At 59.1% G+C, this 13,540-nt stretch overlaps 2 protein-coding genes across 5 annotated transcripts in view; one reads left to right on the plus strand and one right to left on the minus strand.

Moving 5' to 3' along the window:
- The window catches only part of SHISAL1 (shisa like 1), a 76,936-nt gene that overhangs the window by 39,106 nt on the left and 24,290 nt on the right, over window positions 1–13,540 (plus strand). For 3 of the 4 annotated variants that reach the window (XM_060166938.1, XM_060166940.1, XM_060166937.1), the window contains exon 4: window positions 4,269–4,586. In XM_060166938.1, coding sequence (XP_060022921.1) covers window positions 4,269–4,586 — 318 coding nt within the window. Of the gene's footprint in view, window positions 1–4,268; window positions 4,991–13,540 lie in introns of those variants that run through there. The other variant, XM_060166939.1, reaches the window with a different exon arrangement.
- Window positions 1–13,540, minus strand: part of PARVB (parvin beta) — a 238,171-nt gene that overhangs the window by 24,682 nt on the left and 199,949 nt on the right. The window lies entirely within an intron of this gene.

Consider the following 13,540-nt stretch of genomic DNA (forward strand, 5'->3'; position numbering starts at 1 on the left):
GGGGCCAGCTGTGAGCTCTGCAGCTGATGCTCCTTTCTGACAGCATGGCCTCAGGAACTCTGTCCTCCGTCCTCAACTGGGACTGCCCACGGGTGGCGATGGGACCTCCATCTGGCCTCCGCCGGCTGACATACCTGCTCCTGTCCCCGGGAGGTATTCAGTGACATTCCTCTGTCAGAGAAGGTTTTGTTTACTGCTTGGGAAGCAGCAAAAGAATCTGAATCATTAAATCTTCCAAAAGATACTGAAAAATTGCTATCTGTGGCTTTGGCTGGCTTCACATCTTGTCCCATAAAACAGCCTCTATTTTCTCTCCTGCCCTTTATAAAACACCCACACACACACTCAACAAAGACCCCTGCATCTGGATGAAATTAATTTCCAGATCACATTTTTAAATTAGATTAAAAAGACCAGAATGCTTCCAGCCAGGCAACCATGGAGAGAGCAGGCCCTGGAAGGCAGGGAACTGCCTGGAGACGGCGTCCATGGCCCAGGCTTCCCAGCCGGCTGCCGCCTCCAGGGTGGCCTCCCTTGCGAGGCAGAGGGAGTCAGCAAAGGTGGCACTTCCTGCGGGTGTGCCCCTCCCTTCTCTGAGCTGGGGGGGCGGGGTGTGGTGAGATCATGGCGGTGAGATCATGGGGGGTGCTACCACCCCCCAAACCCCATGCCAGTTAGAGCAAGCTGGCTGCGGAGGCCTGCAGGCTCAGCAGTGCCCATGCACCCCGTGATGGTGACACGCTGAGATGCAGGATGCTGTTGCAGGGGAGGTTGGGGCCTGTCCGCAATTCCTGGTAGAGGATGAGCCAGGACAGGTGGGCCAAGCAGATGTGGGGAATTCCTGCCTGGACATCTATCTTAGACCTGACCTTGGGATTCCCCAAAACTCAGCATACTCTGAGGTCAGATAGACCTGCTTGTAAATCCCAGTGCGGCCACTCCCCAGCTGTGTAGCCTCTGGCCACCGACTTTGCCTCTCTGGGCCCCATTTCCTCATCTGTAAATGAGGGATACTGGCTCCTAACTCACAGTATTGTTGCAAAGATTCGGAAACACAAGGCACGGGCACGTTGTGATTGCTAGTATCACTATTAACTACTAGAGAATATGCATAGAGAAGGCAAAGTCTAGTGAAGAAGTTATTCCTATCAAGGCTGCCACTGACACCAGCTCGCTATAAGCACGCAATATATATTAGCTTAAGGAACATTGAAAGCAGCCCCAGGCCGAGCATTGAACTCTGACCCTGGCCCCAAGGAGCTCTGATCTCGAGGTGCAGACAGTCCTACAAGACAGCAAAGACAACACAATGTGTTCTGGGAAGCCCGGTGGCTTTGGGAGCCCAGGAGAGGGATTGGACTTAACATAGGACATCAGGGAAGGCTTCCTGGTGGAGGTGATAGCTGCACTCAGACATGGGGGCGGGGCCAGCTGCCTGCACAGGAGGTAGGGAGCAAGTTCCAGTCAGGGGGGCAGCATAGGCAAAAGCCTGGAGGCGGCTTGTCTGCCCAGAAAACATGGGTGGTGCCTGCCTTAGGCGGTATGGTGCAGCGGTTAGGGATGTGTGCCGTGGAGCTGGATTGCTGGGTTCAAATCCTGGCTCTGCCACTTAATGGCTGTGAGCTCTTAGACAGTCTCTGAATTCCTCTGAGCCTCAGTTTCCATGTCGGGGATGGGGATGATAGCAGTAACGCTTCCTTCCATGTGTGTTTTGAGTGTCGTCGGATGAGCTAAGATGTATAAAGCACTTAGAGCAATGCCCACCGGCTGCTGCTCTGCTAGCTGTTATTATTTCTTAGTCCTGATGGTTTAGGCCCAGGCGTGTCCAGCTCCCACCCCCAGCTGGCGTCATGGACTCCCTCTCTCAGTGTGGCAGCCCCTGCCTCTCCCGCCCCACCGGCTCCCTCAGCGCCCGCGGCTGCCGCCATGGGAACCGCCAAGGCAAAGCCTGACGCTTAGAGCAACTCTGTGGGGGCAACAGAGGAGGTTGGAGAGGGGGTGCTGGGGAAAGCAGGGATGCCAGGGGCCGAAGCCAGGCCCTCCTCCCCTGTCCACGTGGACTCCTGCCTCGGCATGCCAGACAGGGCTGCTGGCCTCTGTTCCCTGGCAGGCATTCACACCTGGATATCTCCAGGTGAAGCTAGCTTCCCCTTGAAATGAGGCAGCTCAGGGGGCAGCTGGCAGGCAGTCATTCACACCTTAGCATGAACAAGCCCCTGGGACGGCCGCGGGCCCCATGGAGGTGGTGGCTGGAGATGAAGCCGCAGAGGGATCCAAGGTGCCGTGATGCGGAATTGTTGGGTTACTCGTTCCTCAAGCGGATACTAAGTCCTAAGCACCTGCCAGTGCGCGCCTGCTCGCGGGACACACAGAACCTCCCCTCGAGGATCCCCCAGCCGGTGTGGGGAAGGAGGGCGTTCCGGGCAGGGGGCACGTGTGGGCAAAAGTCAGCCTCGCCACCCAGCCTGGGCCCAGCCCTGGTAGGGGGCTGGAGGACCCAGAGGGGAGGGACGCCCATCTCACTGCAGCGGCCAAGGCTGAGCAGGTGAGCCCAGCTGGGAAGATGCAGAGTCTGGAAACCGAGACCGGGAGGGGCTTCACATCATCTCCTCCAGACCCAGAGACACACGGGCATCCTCCCAGGCCACACGGCAAAGTGAGGCCAAGGAGAAACCAGAGGCAGGGCCTCCTGGCTCCAGACCCGTGCGCCGCAGCTTCAGACAGCATCCAGAGGTACCTCTCGAGGGGACCCCGGACACCCGGGAGCCTGTCTGCTGAGAGCCAGGGCGGGTCCCCCTCAGGGGGTAGCGAGGCTGGACACTGGCTTTGCCTCGTCTTTGCCGCCCGCCAGCTCACACCCACCTGAACAGATGGCCGCAGCAGGGAGCCGGTGGAGGGGGCATTTGAGTGACTAATAAATCCGTCCCTTAAACAGCCGCAGTCCCGGGCGAGCCCCGTGTGGAGCTCCGCTGGCCCCGCTGCAGTGGTGAGGCCAGGAAATGGCCCTCCCCGGGCACCCGGGAGAGACTCAGACCCTGGCCTGGGCGGGAGGATATACCCGGACCCTGCCAGCATGGCCCCGGCTGGTGGGGGGAGGGTTTGAGGGGCACTCAGGTCAGAGGAAGGGCCCAGCAGTTTCCAAGAGGCAGTGGGAGTCAGGCTGGGGAGGAAGGAAGGCGGTGGGGGGACAGAAAGCGGTGGCTGGGCAGAAGGCGCAGTGTCCCAGTGAGCTCCTCAGGGGGCAGCCAGCTTCCCTTCACTAAGGGGCATTTGCAGCTCAAAACCAACCCCATCATCTCTGCTTCTGGAGGGCAGACTGGCCCTCAGCGTGGAAATGCTGGGTGAAGGAATTGAAGAACCGACGTCAGGGGGCCCTGAGACCCCCAGCCGTGCAGTCTGGGGGTGCCTGGTGGAGAGCGCTGTCGGGGAGCGGCCTGAGGGTGGGTGTGAAAGGCATGTGGCTGGTGGAGCAGATGCACCAGTGTCTGGTTCGTGGGGTGTGGGGAGGGCAGCTGAACTGATGCCCTGACTCCTGGGCTTCCGAGGGAGGGAGCGTGATGGCGCAGGCTGGAAGGGAGCGGGCCCCAGGTGGGAGACGCCCTGGCTGAGTCCCACGCAGAACTTGGGGGTGTGAGGTGGCCCAGTGTAGATGCCAAGGGGCAGGAACTTGGGTCAGTTTGTCCTCAGACGCCAGACTTCCTGCATTTGCCCTGGGTCCAGAAAGATGGGGAGGGGAGGGGATGGTGAGGGATGCAAGAGAGCCTCCTAGATGGCGGGGGTGGGGGGGTGGGGGTGGGGGCGTAAGCCAAGGCCAGGAGGCGGGGCAAACGGGAGGTACCTACGGGAGAGAGCTGGCAGGTCCGGGAGTAGCGCCCATGCTGGGGGGGCAGGAAGGTGAAAGTAAGGGCCACCACAACGCAAGAGCCCCAGATGCCCAGCGGAAATTTTCTTCCAGGGGGCCTAACAGGGTGAGGCCCCCTGGGCTCCCGGCCCAAGGACTTGGGGCCTTGGAGGGGATGCTCGAGGGACAGGCCGAGGGCAGTGGATTGCAGGCATCTGGGAGGGGCACACAGGTGGGGGAGAGGAAAGTGGGGAGTGGGCATGAGAAGAGGGAGCTAAGATCCCCTGCCCCCCAGAGGGGTTCACCTCCTCTCGGAGACCCCGAAGTAGCCTCCGTGCCGCATTTTCTAATCAACCCCCCTGATTAACTCCAGCCTCGATGAGGCTGCTGTCCCGGCCTCTCTCAGCCTCTCTCTGTTTTCCCGCAGCAACTACACCGCCTTGTTGGGAGTGTGGATCTATGGCTTCTTCGTGTTGATGCTACTCGTCCTGGATCTTTTGTATTACTCGGCAATGAACTACGACGTTTGCAAGGTTTACCTGGCACGGTGGGGCATCCATGGACGGTGGATGAAACAGGACCCCAGGCGGTGGGGGAACCCTGCCCGGGCACCCCGGCCAGAGCAGCCGGCCCTGCAGTCCCAGCCTCCCCCGGGTCCCCTGCCTCAAGCCCCCCAGGCCGTCCACACGCTGCAGAGAGACAGCCACAGCCCACCGCTGATGAGCTTCCAGGGTTCGTCTGCCTGGTGAGTGGCTGCGATCTCTTGTCTTTGACGAGCTTGGAAAATACCAGATCATTATTGCTGCTGTGTTTGGCTTGTCAATTACCAGACGATTTGCTTATATTATTTGCCAAGAAAAATGTGAAGTGGCTCGTGGTAACAACGCGTGCCTGGACAGAAAAGTCGAAATGAAAGGTTGAAACAGAGCTTAGAAACAAAGCTTGCAAGTTTATTTTGCTTAGATTCTGGCGTGAGAGCTGTTGCCACTGAGCGTGAAGTGGAGTTGTGAGTTTCCTAGCTGCCAAGGCAAAAAGGGAAATTGGATGGCTTCCCAAGTTTTCACAGTCTGGTCAAAGGAAGCAAGTCGATCTGTCGGGGGCTGAGGGAGAAGCTTTTCTTGGCATGAAATTTGAAAATAAGCATATTTATTACTGGACTCCATCGTGCATATATGTTGAGTCGCAGAAAGGCATCTGAGGGCAATGCAGGCAGGCTGCTCAGCGATGGCTCAGGGGAAGGGAAGGAAGCCGGTCAGGGAGGTGGGATCTCGGCTGGCCTTATAGGGTGGCCATCCCAGCAGAGCCTGGTTACCCTGCCCCAGGGGCGAGTTCATGATTTCCTGGAAAGGGACAGACTGCCACTCTCATGTCTAGCCATCTCCAGTCTGGTGGGAGGCAGAGAATAACCTAACCTGGGCGTCCCTGGGCGGTGCAGAGCTGGAGGGAGAGAGGAGGGGTCTGTGCATTTTGAAGCAGGAACCTACCGTGTGACTGGCCAGCACCAAGAACAGGCATCAGCCCCTGGCAGGAGCCAGGCTGAGTGTAGATGCTCAAGTCCAGGGCTCGGGTGTGGGGTTCAGCTGCTCTGCAGGGGCTGAGCTGCAGCCATGGGCACACAGGGCACGGGGCACATCATCCCAGGACATCACAGTACTGAGCCCAGCCTGCAAGATCCAGTGCAGAAACCTACAACACGGTGATCCCTGCCAAGCCATGAGTTTTGCAGGCAACCCAACCCAGGTTCAAGTCCCAGCTCTGCCAGTTACCAGCTCTGCAACTTCGGGCAAGCTCCTTCACCCTCTTAACCTTCCAATCCTTGTGAAGCAGGGGAGAGTGAGAACCCACCCCCCCACCCCCGCCACCCTGGGATTGTCTTGAGGATCAAACAAAATGCCTGGCACATAGTAGGTGCTCAGCTAACCATTGCTCCTTCCTTGCAGGAGATGCAACCAAGCTAGTTCATGATCGTTTAAGCAGCTAACAGATAGTGACCTTTTCAATAATGAATGACTTAAATAATTAATAAGATACACTTTGCCACAACGGTCATGCAGGAGGCAAAGACGCAGCCTTGCTCAGCTCGGCTGGACAAATGTGGACTGAGCCGGTCCTCTGGGCGGGGCCCCCGAGCAGGCTTCTGGTGGTGTGGAGGTGATGGGTGGAGGAGAGGCTGCTCTTCCCCTTGAGGAGGGGGGAGGGGACACACAAGCCCACCCAAAGCTACAGACCATGAAACAGCTGTGGGCTCTGCCCCAAAGGTGTGGTCTCCTGAGATGTGAGTCTCGCACAGCAGACACACCTGGGGTGCTTGTCAAAATAAATTCCTGGGTCTCAGGCACAGCCTCCTAACCAGGAATCTCTGGGGGTGATGCCTGTAGGCGCTACCGTTTGAGAACCACTGGAAAACTTCATTACCAGGACCCAAGCGTTTTGAGAGCTGAGACTCTACCATGTAAACGAAGGTGCTCCCCAGCCCCTGCCATGTTCCTGACAAGACGGTGATGTGAGCCAGCCCTTAGGGGCTGTGGCCATCCTGCCTGCAGAACCCGGGGTGGTTTGCTTGCACGGAAAGGGACCGCGCTGGTCCATTTCTGAGTCGCTGCGTCTGGTCCTAACAGTTCTCAGTGTCCCTTGCTGTTAACCGTTGCCTGTCTCTGAGGTCTCCCCCTTTCCATATTGCACACGTCGTGCACCTCCTGTGTACCAGGCCCGGTGCTGTGCGATCCAGATGGGGTTTAAGGACGTCAGCTATGGAGGGGAAGGGGGCATGCAAGCTCGTTGGCATTGCACGTGAAGTCTGGGTTCATGGCATCTTCATGAGAGGCTGGGCTCCCAGCCCACGGGCTCTGCCCTCTGTACAGATGGTTTCATTTCTGAGCTCAGAGCCTCTTTGTGTCCTGATTCTCATAGAGGCAGACTCAGAACGGGGTTTCCATCACCATATGAGTCTCCGTACAAGAACAAGCATCAGGAACATGCCAGGACGCGATGGGGGTTAGGGGATCCCCAGGTGCTGCCCAGCTCCCATCCTGCCCTCCACGCTCTGTGTGACCTTGGGCCGGGGACTTCCTGCTTGGGCTTCCTTTTACCAGCCGAAGGGAGAGGGGATGGACTTTGAGACCAGAGCAGACCTTCACTCGCTGGGCCTCCTGGTGGGCGCCCATGGTTCCAGCAACATCTGCGGAGCACTTGCTGTGTTCCGGGCCCTGTTGGCACGCCTTCATTCTCACTACGACCCCGGGGGCTAAGTGCTGGAAGCACGGAGCTTTCTGGAGGAACCCAGCCAGTAGGGTCAGTACGTGATGGGGGTGGAGGGGGGTGAACAGCTGGCTCCAGCTCCTGCCCCGCTGCCCCTTGTTTCCAGCTCGCCGCCCTCTGTGGCGGCAGGAATCCCTCCCCTTCCCGAGTGTGTACCCGTCTTCCCTGACATTGTTTGGTTTGGCTGAAGTTTCCCAAGCAGCCACTACCCCACCCTGGCTCTGTGCCGGGTGCTGGGGACACAGAAGCAAGCGGGGCAAGTGAAGACCTGGGTAACCGTCACAGGATGATGGGGTACAGGCTGGGGGGGCGCAGGCAGGATGAGGGGCACAGCCAGGCCGTGGGCCCCAGCAGTCTGAGGTTAAACAAGCCTTGCCTTGTGGACAGGAGCGGAGGTGGGGCTTCTCAGGCAGGTGGAGGTCTGAGACCAGGTGTGGTGGTGGGTGTGGTCATGCGTGATGTCAAGCTGGGGGTGGGGGGAGGGTGGAGAGTCGGGACAGCAGGGTTGTAATCAGTGTTTCTCCCGGAACAAGAGCTATAGCGTCTGCGCTGCTTTACTACCTACCAATTGTCACCTGGATTCCCCCCCCACAACCGCCGCACGTCGCTGAGATGCGTCTCCTTGAGCACAGATCCCCTCAGCCGCTCCCCAAGGGCCCCTCTCTCTCTCTCTCTCTCTCCCTCCCTCCCTCCCTCCTCTCTCTCTCTCTCTCTCTCCCCCTCCCTCCCTCCCTCACTCCCTCCCTCCTCTCTCTCTCTCTCTCTCCCTCCCTCCCTCCCTCCCTCCCTCCCTCCTCTCTCTCTCTCCCCCTCCCTCCCTCCCTCCTCTCTCTCTCTCCCTCCCTCCCTCCCTCCCTCCCTCCTCTCTCTCTCTCTCTCTCTCCCTCTCTCCCTCCCTCCCTCCTCTCTCTCTCTCTGTCCCTCCCTCCCTCCCTCCCTCCCTCCTCCCTCCTCTCTCTCTCTCTCTCTCTCTCCCTCTCTCCCTCCCTCCCTCCTCTCTCTCTCTCTGTCCCTCCCTCCCTCCCTCCCTCCCTCCTCCCTCCTCTCTCTCTCTCTCTCTCTCCCTCTCTCCCTCCCTCCCTTCTCTCTCTCTCTCTCTCTCTCTCTCTCTCTCTCACCATATTAGGTGGATGATCTCGGCCTCTCCAGCTCCTGGAGGCTTCTCCATTCCTGGCCCAGGGCCCAGCTTCTTCCCTGGGGAGAAGGACCAGAGTTCTTCCTCTTGGAGGAGGGGCCGGGGAGGAAGAGGGTTGCAAATGCACACTCGGCACCTTGGTCCCTGGAGTCCCCATCACGAGGTGCCTTCCTCTTCTGGGGTCTCCATATGCCTGTTTCGAGCCCTTATTTGGCGATGGGGAATCCTGGAGCCAAGATCCAGCCCTGAACGACTCCAGGGGAGACTGAGGCAGGAGGCTTATCATAGGCACCCCGGAGGGGAGACCCAAGGATGCTGCAGCTGCCCGGTCCGGCGGCTGGGAGCAGGTACTAGACCTGGACGCCTGGCAGTGGACTGGGCTGACCTCGGCGCCCCCAGCTGAGCCCTGTGAGGGGCCAGGCACCTAGCAGGGCTCAGCGAACACTCAGAAACCCACGAAGGAGGCTGTGGGCGCTGCTCCCTGCACCCTCCTCCAGGCAGCCGGCATTGATCTACTCAGTGTCAGGTGCTCAGGGCACAGAGACACAGAAGGAAACAAGATGGGAGGACTGGAAGCGGACGGCAGTAGCCGTTGCTCAGTGCCGACCATGTGCCAGGCACCCACACCGGCTCCGTCAGCCAGGTGGGCACCGCTCAGCCATAAAGCCATCGGCCTTCTTAGGGGATGTTTTTAGCGCTATCATCACCGTCGGTATTATCGGAAGCAGCACGTGTGCCTGGGCCGGGAGTCAGACGGCCCAGGTTCAAGGCCCACCTGTGCCACTCGGAGGCTCTGCGACCTTGGGCAGCCCGTTCCACCGGCCCCTGCCTCAGTTTCCCCATGTAAGCACCAGGGGTCATAATCATCCTGAGAATTAAACGGGCTGATCCTTGTGCAGGCCTGGTACCTGGTCCTCACGTGCCGGCGATTCTTGAGGTCATTTCACGTTTGGGTAAATAAAGGTGGTGGGGGTCCTGCCCTGCCAGGGTTGGGGGGGGGCGGGAACAGCATTCACCCCGTGCCCCACACAGGCCAGCCACATGCCCCTTGTTCTGTAGGGCTGTTGAGTCCCATTTTCAGATGTGGAAACTGGGGGGCTCGGAGGAGTTCATTGACTTGCCCAGGTCAGCCAGAGAAGGGGAGACTGAGGCAGGGTCCCACCCCAGGGCCATGGCCTCTCTGCTGAGACTCGCAGAGCCTCCGGAGAAGCGGCCTCATCCACGGGAGGGGGAAGGAACGTCTTCGTCAGAAGCTTCTCCGGTGACGCGCGGACTGAGGCAGCCCCCAAGCTGCCACTTCAAGAGCAGTATCGGAGGTCGCGCATCAGGGGCGCTGCATCTCAGAGCAGTGCCTGCCTCCGTGGTCCCTGCAGACCCACACTCCATCCATCCCCATCCCCGGAAACGCCATCTCCTTGCTGCCTGGCAGGGCCAGGCCCAAACTGCATCACCACTCGGGATGGCATTGTGGTGCCCCTGCCTCGGAGCCCACAGTCGCTGAGTTATGGACCCGGCCTGGATCCGGGGGTGGGGAGGTGCGGTCCGAGGGGAAGAAGCGCAGCCGCTTTCAGTTAATTTCACGGAGAAGCTGGCTTTCTCTTCGCTTAGAACACAGTGATCTCGGACTGCAAAGTTTTCTGCTAAAATCCCACGGACTCAGCCTCCCCTGGTGCCCGCACCTCCGTGGCTCATTGCCTCCCGGAAAGTGGTGACAAGGTGCCCTGCTTTTCTGCTCATAATGTCTCCCTTGCTCACCCGACACGCTCTGGTTTTCTCCTGAGCTTAGGGAACGTTTCACCTCGGCCCTCGTCGCACCCCTGCCGGCTCCCAGGCGGCAGGAGGGCAACTCCGGGCTGTGCTCCCCCTTCCTGCCGCCCTCCCCTGCCTCTCCCTCCACCTGACTTTCTTTTTGCCCCAGCTCCGGGTCTACCTCCTGGTGAATCACATCTCTATTATTGTGCTATGGTTCCCCCGGGCTGGAACCTACGCCCACCGCAGGCATCTTGTCTCTGGTGTTCAGGGCACATAGTAGGTGCTCAGCTAATGCTGTCTGATTGACACAGCAGCAACAGAGCTGGAGTCAGCCCTGACACATCACCCTAACCCTCAGGCTGCGTGCTTTATTGCTAGAGCCCCCCTAGGCGTGCAGTGGAGCTAAAGGAGAAAAGGGAGGTGGCCTGGGGTGCTGCAGGTACTACCCAGGATCCTCACTGCAGCTTCAGGGAGAGGGGTCCCCGAGGCACGGTGTCATCCCAGCTGCCTCGACGCTTGTGTGCGTCATCGTCCCTGTTACGGGCCCAGGGGAGCAAGCAGGGGCTCCAGGTCGGACACATCTGGCTTTGAATCCCAGCTTGACTCCTCAAGACCTGTCTGAGCCTCGGTTTCCTCATCTGTAAAATGGGGACAATCACAGCCTCACCTCACAGGGAGGTCTCAGGACCAGAGGAGGTTCTGGCTGCCCTCTCAGGACCCCGTTGTCCCTGCCTCACTCCCTCTGGTTTGTCCCACCTCCCCACCCCCCGAGAGGGTCTCAGCTCCTAACCTGGCCCCCAAGGCCCTCCGCAGCCTCTCACTCTCTCTGAAGCCTCGGGCTGCTGCTCACCTCCCTCTAAGATGCATGCACGGGAGCAGGTCGAGCGCTGGGAACCGCGGTTACACTTATAGTTTAGACGTCCTCCCCCCCGCCAATCATTATTTCCCTTGGTCCTTGGAATTCCCACCCTGGGAACTGAGCTGCACAGCTCTACCATCCCCTTTTACAGATGAGCAAACACAGGCCCAGAGAGGCTAAGTGACTTGCCCACGGCCACACAGTAAGTCCATGGACTTAAGCCAGGGTCTCCCTAGTCCACAGTCTCTCGGAACTAAGTACGACACTGAGCCAACTGCCACAGCCCCTGCCAACCTCAGAGCCTCACACCCCACAGCAAGATAGGACTACAGGGGCTTCTATCTTCCCCACCAAGGAAAGCTGTGCAGTCTTCCCCTCCCACCTCATCCCTCATCCCTGCCTCACACCTTCCATTCAAGGCCTGGTTCCCCTCCAGCTCTTGCTGATTCACACCTCCCTGCTTTTGCACACAATTCTCTTCCCAGAATGCTCTTCTTCCGCATCTCCCTGAGGAACTCCTATTCATCCTTCAAAACCTTCCCTGAGGTCGGGGTCCCTGGTCAGGCCTAGAGGGCTGAGATGGGGTGGTGACTGGAGGAGAGACAGGAGGCTGCCCAGCCCCCAAGCCTTCCCAAGAGAAAATTCCTGACTGGGCCTGGGAAGGGGGTTGTTTGTGTATCTCAAACTTTAATGGGTATTCAATCCCCCAGGGTCCTGTTAAACTTGCAAATTCTGACGTGCATGGTCTGGGGTGGGCCTGGGATTCCGCATTTGCAAACAAGCTCCTGGGAGATGCTGATGCTGCCAGTCTGGGGACCAGCCCTTGACTAGAGGACAGAGCTGCGGCCGTTAGAGCTGGGAGCTTCTCTAGGGCAGGCTGCCTGACTTCAAGGCCCAGATTGGCAGAAGGAGCCCTGGAGGCCTGGGGGGCTGGCTCTGGAGTCCAGGGGGGATGCTGAATTACCTGGCCCCCTGGGCAGTAGAGGAGCAGCTCCCCCTGGTCCACCTGGCCAGCCAAGAAAGCCTCCAGCCAGGGAGGGGCTTGTTTGCAAGGAAGTGTCCCATCACTTGAGAGAACAGCCACAGTAACATGAAGTGCCCAGAGGACCCAGAAGAGCCCACGATGAACTGCAGGGGAGGGAGGAGTCAGGGCATGCTTCCTGGAAGAGGAGGCGATGTTGCGCCAGTCCTGAGGAGGTAAGGGGAGGTCACCTGGTTGGCACACAATGGAAAAGTCACCTCGGACAAAGGGAGCAGCTTGAAAAACGGCCCCAGTGACCCTTGAAATCACGTGACTTTTGCAGATTTCGTGTGGGAGAACCAGACATTCTTTCCTGATGTTCGTTCGGGGGCTCCCCTCTCAGCCCATCACTCTCCCACCTCCTCCCTCCCCCACCTAGAACCCTCACAGCTCATTGCAGAACTCATCCGTGGGGTCCCTGGAGTTCACCCAACCCTAGAGCCTCCCCCGCTGGCAGAGCCCAGGCGTCACTTTTTTGCTGGCTCTGCGGCCAGAGTTTCTGGTGTACGGTTTCTGCAGGGACACCAGCCAACAGCGAGAAATTCCAGAAAATTAGGAGACAAAGGGAGAGGACCAGGTATCTTCTTTCCTTGGCATCACATCAAATACCAAGGAGGCCTCCGTGATCGGAATTCAGAAAACAGTGACTGTCCCAAGTGGGGCTGGAGTTTCAAATGCTTAGGGCTTCCAGCTGGATCAGGACACTCTGGCCCTGTCCCCTCCGACCCCTGACCTTCCCGGCTGGGCCCTGGCTTCCTCCCACCCGGCCTAGTTGACACAGGAAGGCATCCTCTGCCAGCTCTCCCTGTTTTCACCTTGTTCACACGGCTTTGGTGAAAACCCAGGAGAGTGTTTGTTCATTAGTGATGCTCCACAACCAGGGGGTACCATGAGGGATGAGGGGTGACAGAAAGTCCACACCAGAGGCCTCACGTGCTGTGTGTCCTCAGGTGAGCCGCTGGCCCTCTCTGAGTCTCAGTATCTACTCTGGACAATGGTGATGAGAGGTGAAGGAGGGCACACAGAAAGGCCCAGCCCAGGGCTGAGCACACAGTAGGGCTGCAGGGAGCGTTGATGCTATTCCTGGGGAGTGTCCCCTCGCCCCTCACCAGCTGGCCTGTCCCTCCTTACCCTGGAGAGGGCAGAAAGCCAGACTTCTCAGTGGAGAAGAACCGGCAGCGGGATGGGGGGTACGGGGGCGGGGCAGTTAGCCCAAGAGGGAACGCTTGGGTTTGGTGCTGGGGAGTGAATTTAAAATAACAGCAACCCTGGAGCAGGGGTGCAGCCGGGTACGCTATGTTCCTGCCCCAGCCCCGCTAGAACATAAGAACGAGGGTTTTGTTTGCTTGATTCAATGCCTCCCTCCCAGCTCCCAAACACTTATTTGACAAATCCTCATTTTACAGACAAGACAACGAAGGCACAGAGAGGTTAGGTAACTGGTCCAAGGTCACCCAGCTGGTCACCTGCAGACTCAGCACTTGAACCCAGGCAGTGTGCTCCACCCCAGGCTTTCAGGCCCAAGTCTTCAGCCTGGTGCCCTTGGCCAGAGAGACGGATGAGAGAAGGCAGGAGTCAGGAGATAGAGCTTGAGGGCCTCTGCATGCCCCTGAGGGGGCAGCTCCCTGCTGCAGGCTCCAGCCAGGGCAGGGCCAAGGGCAGGGGGAGGGGCCA

This window comes from Lagenorhynchus albirostris, chromosome 11 (genome assembly GCF_949774975.1).
Source record: "Lagenorhynchus albirostris chromosome 11, mLagAlb1.1, whole genome shotgun sequence".
NCBI classification, from domain to species: Eukaryota; Metazoa; Chordata; class Mammalia; order Artiodactyla; family Delphinidae; genus Lagenorhynchus; species Lagenorhynchus albirostris.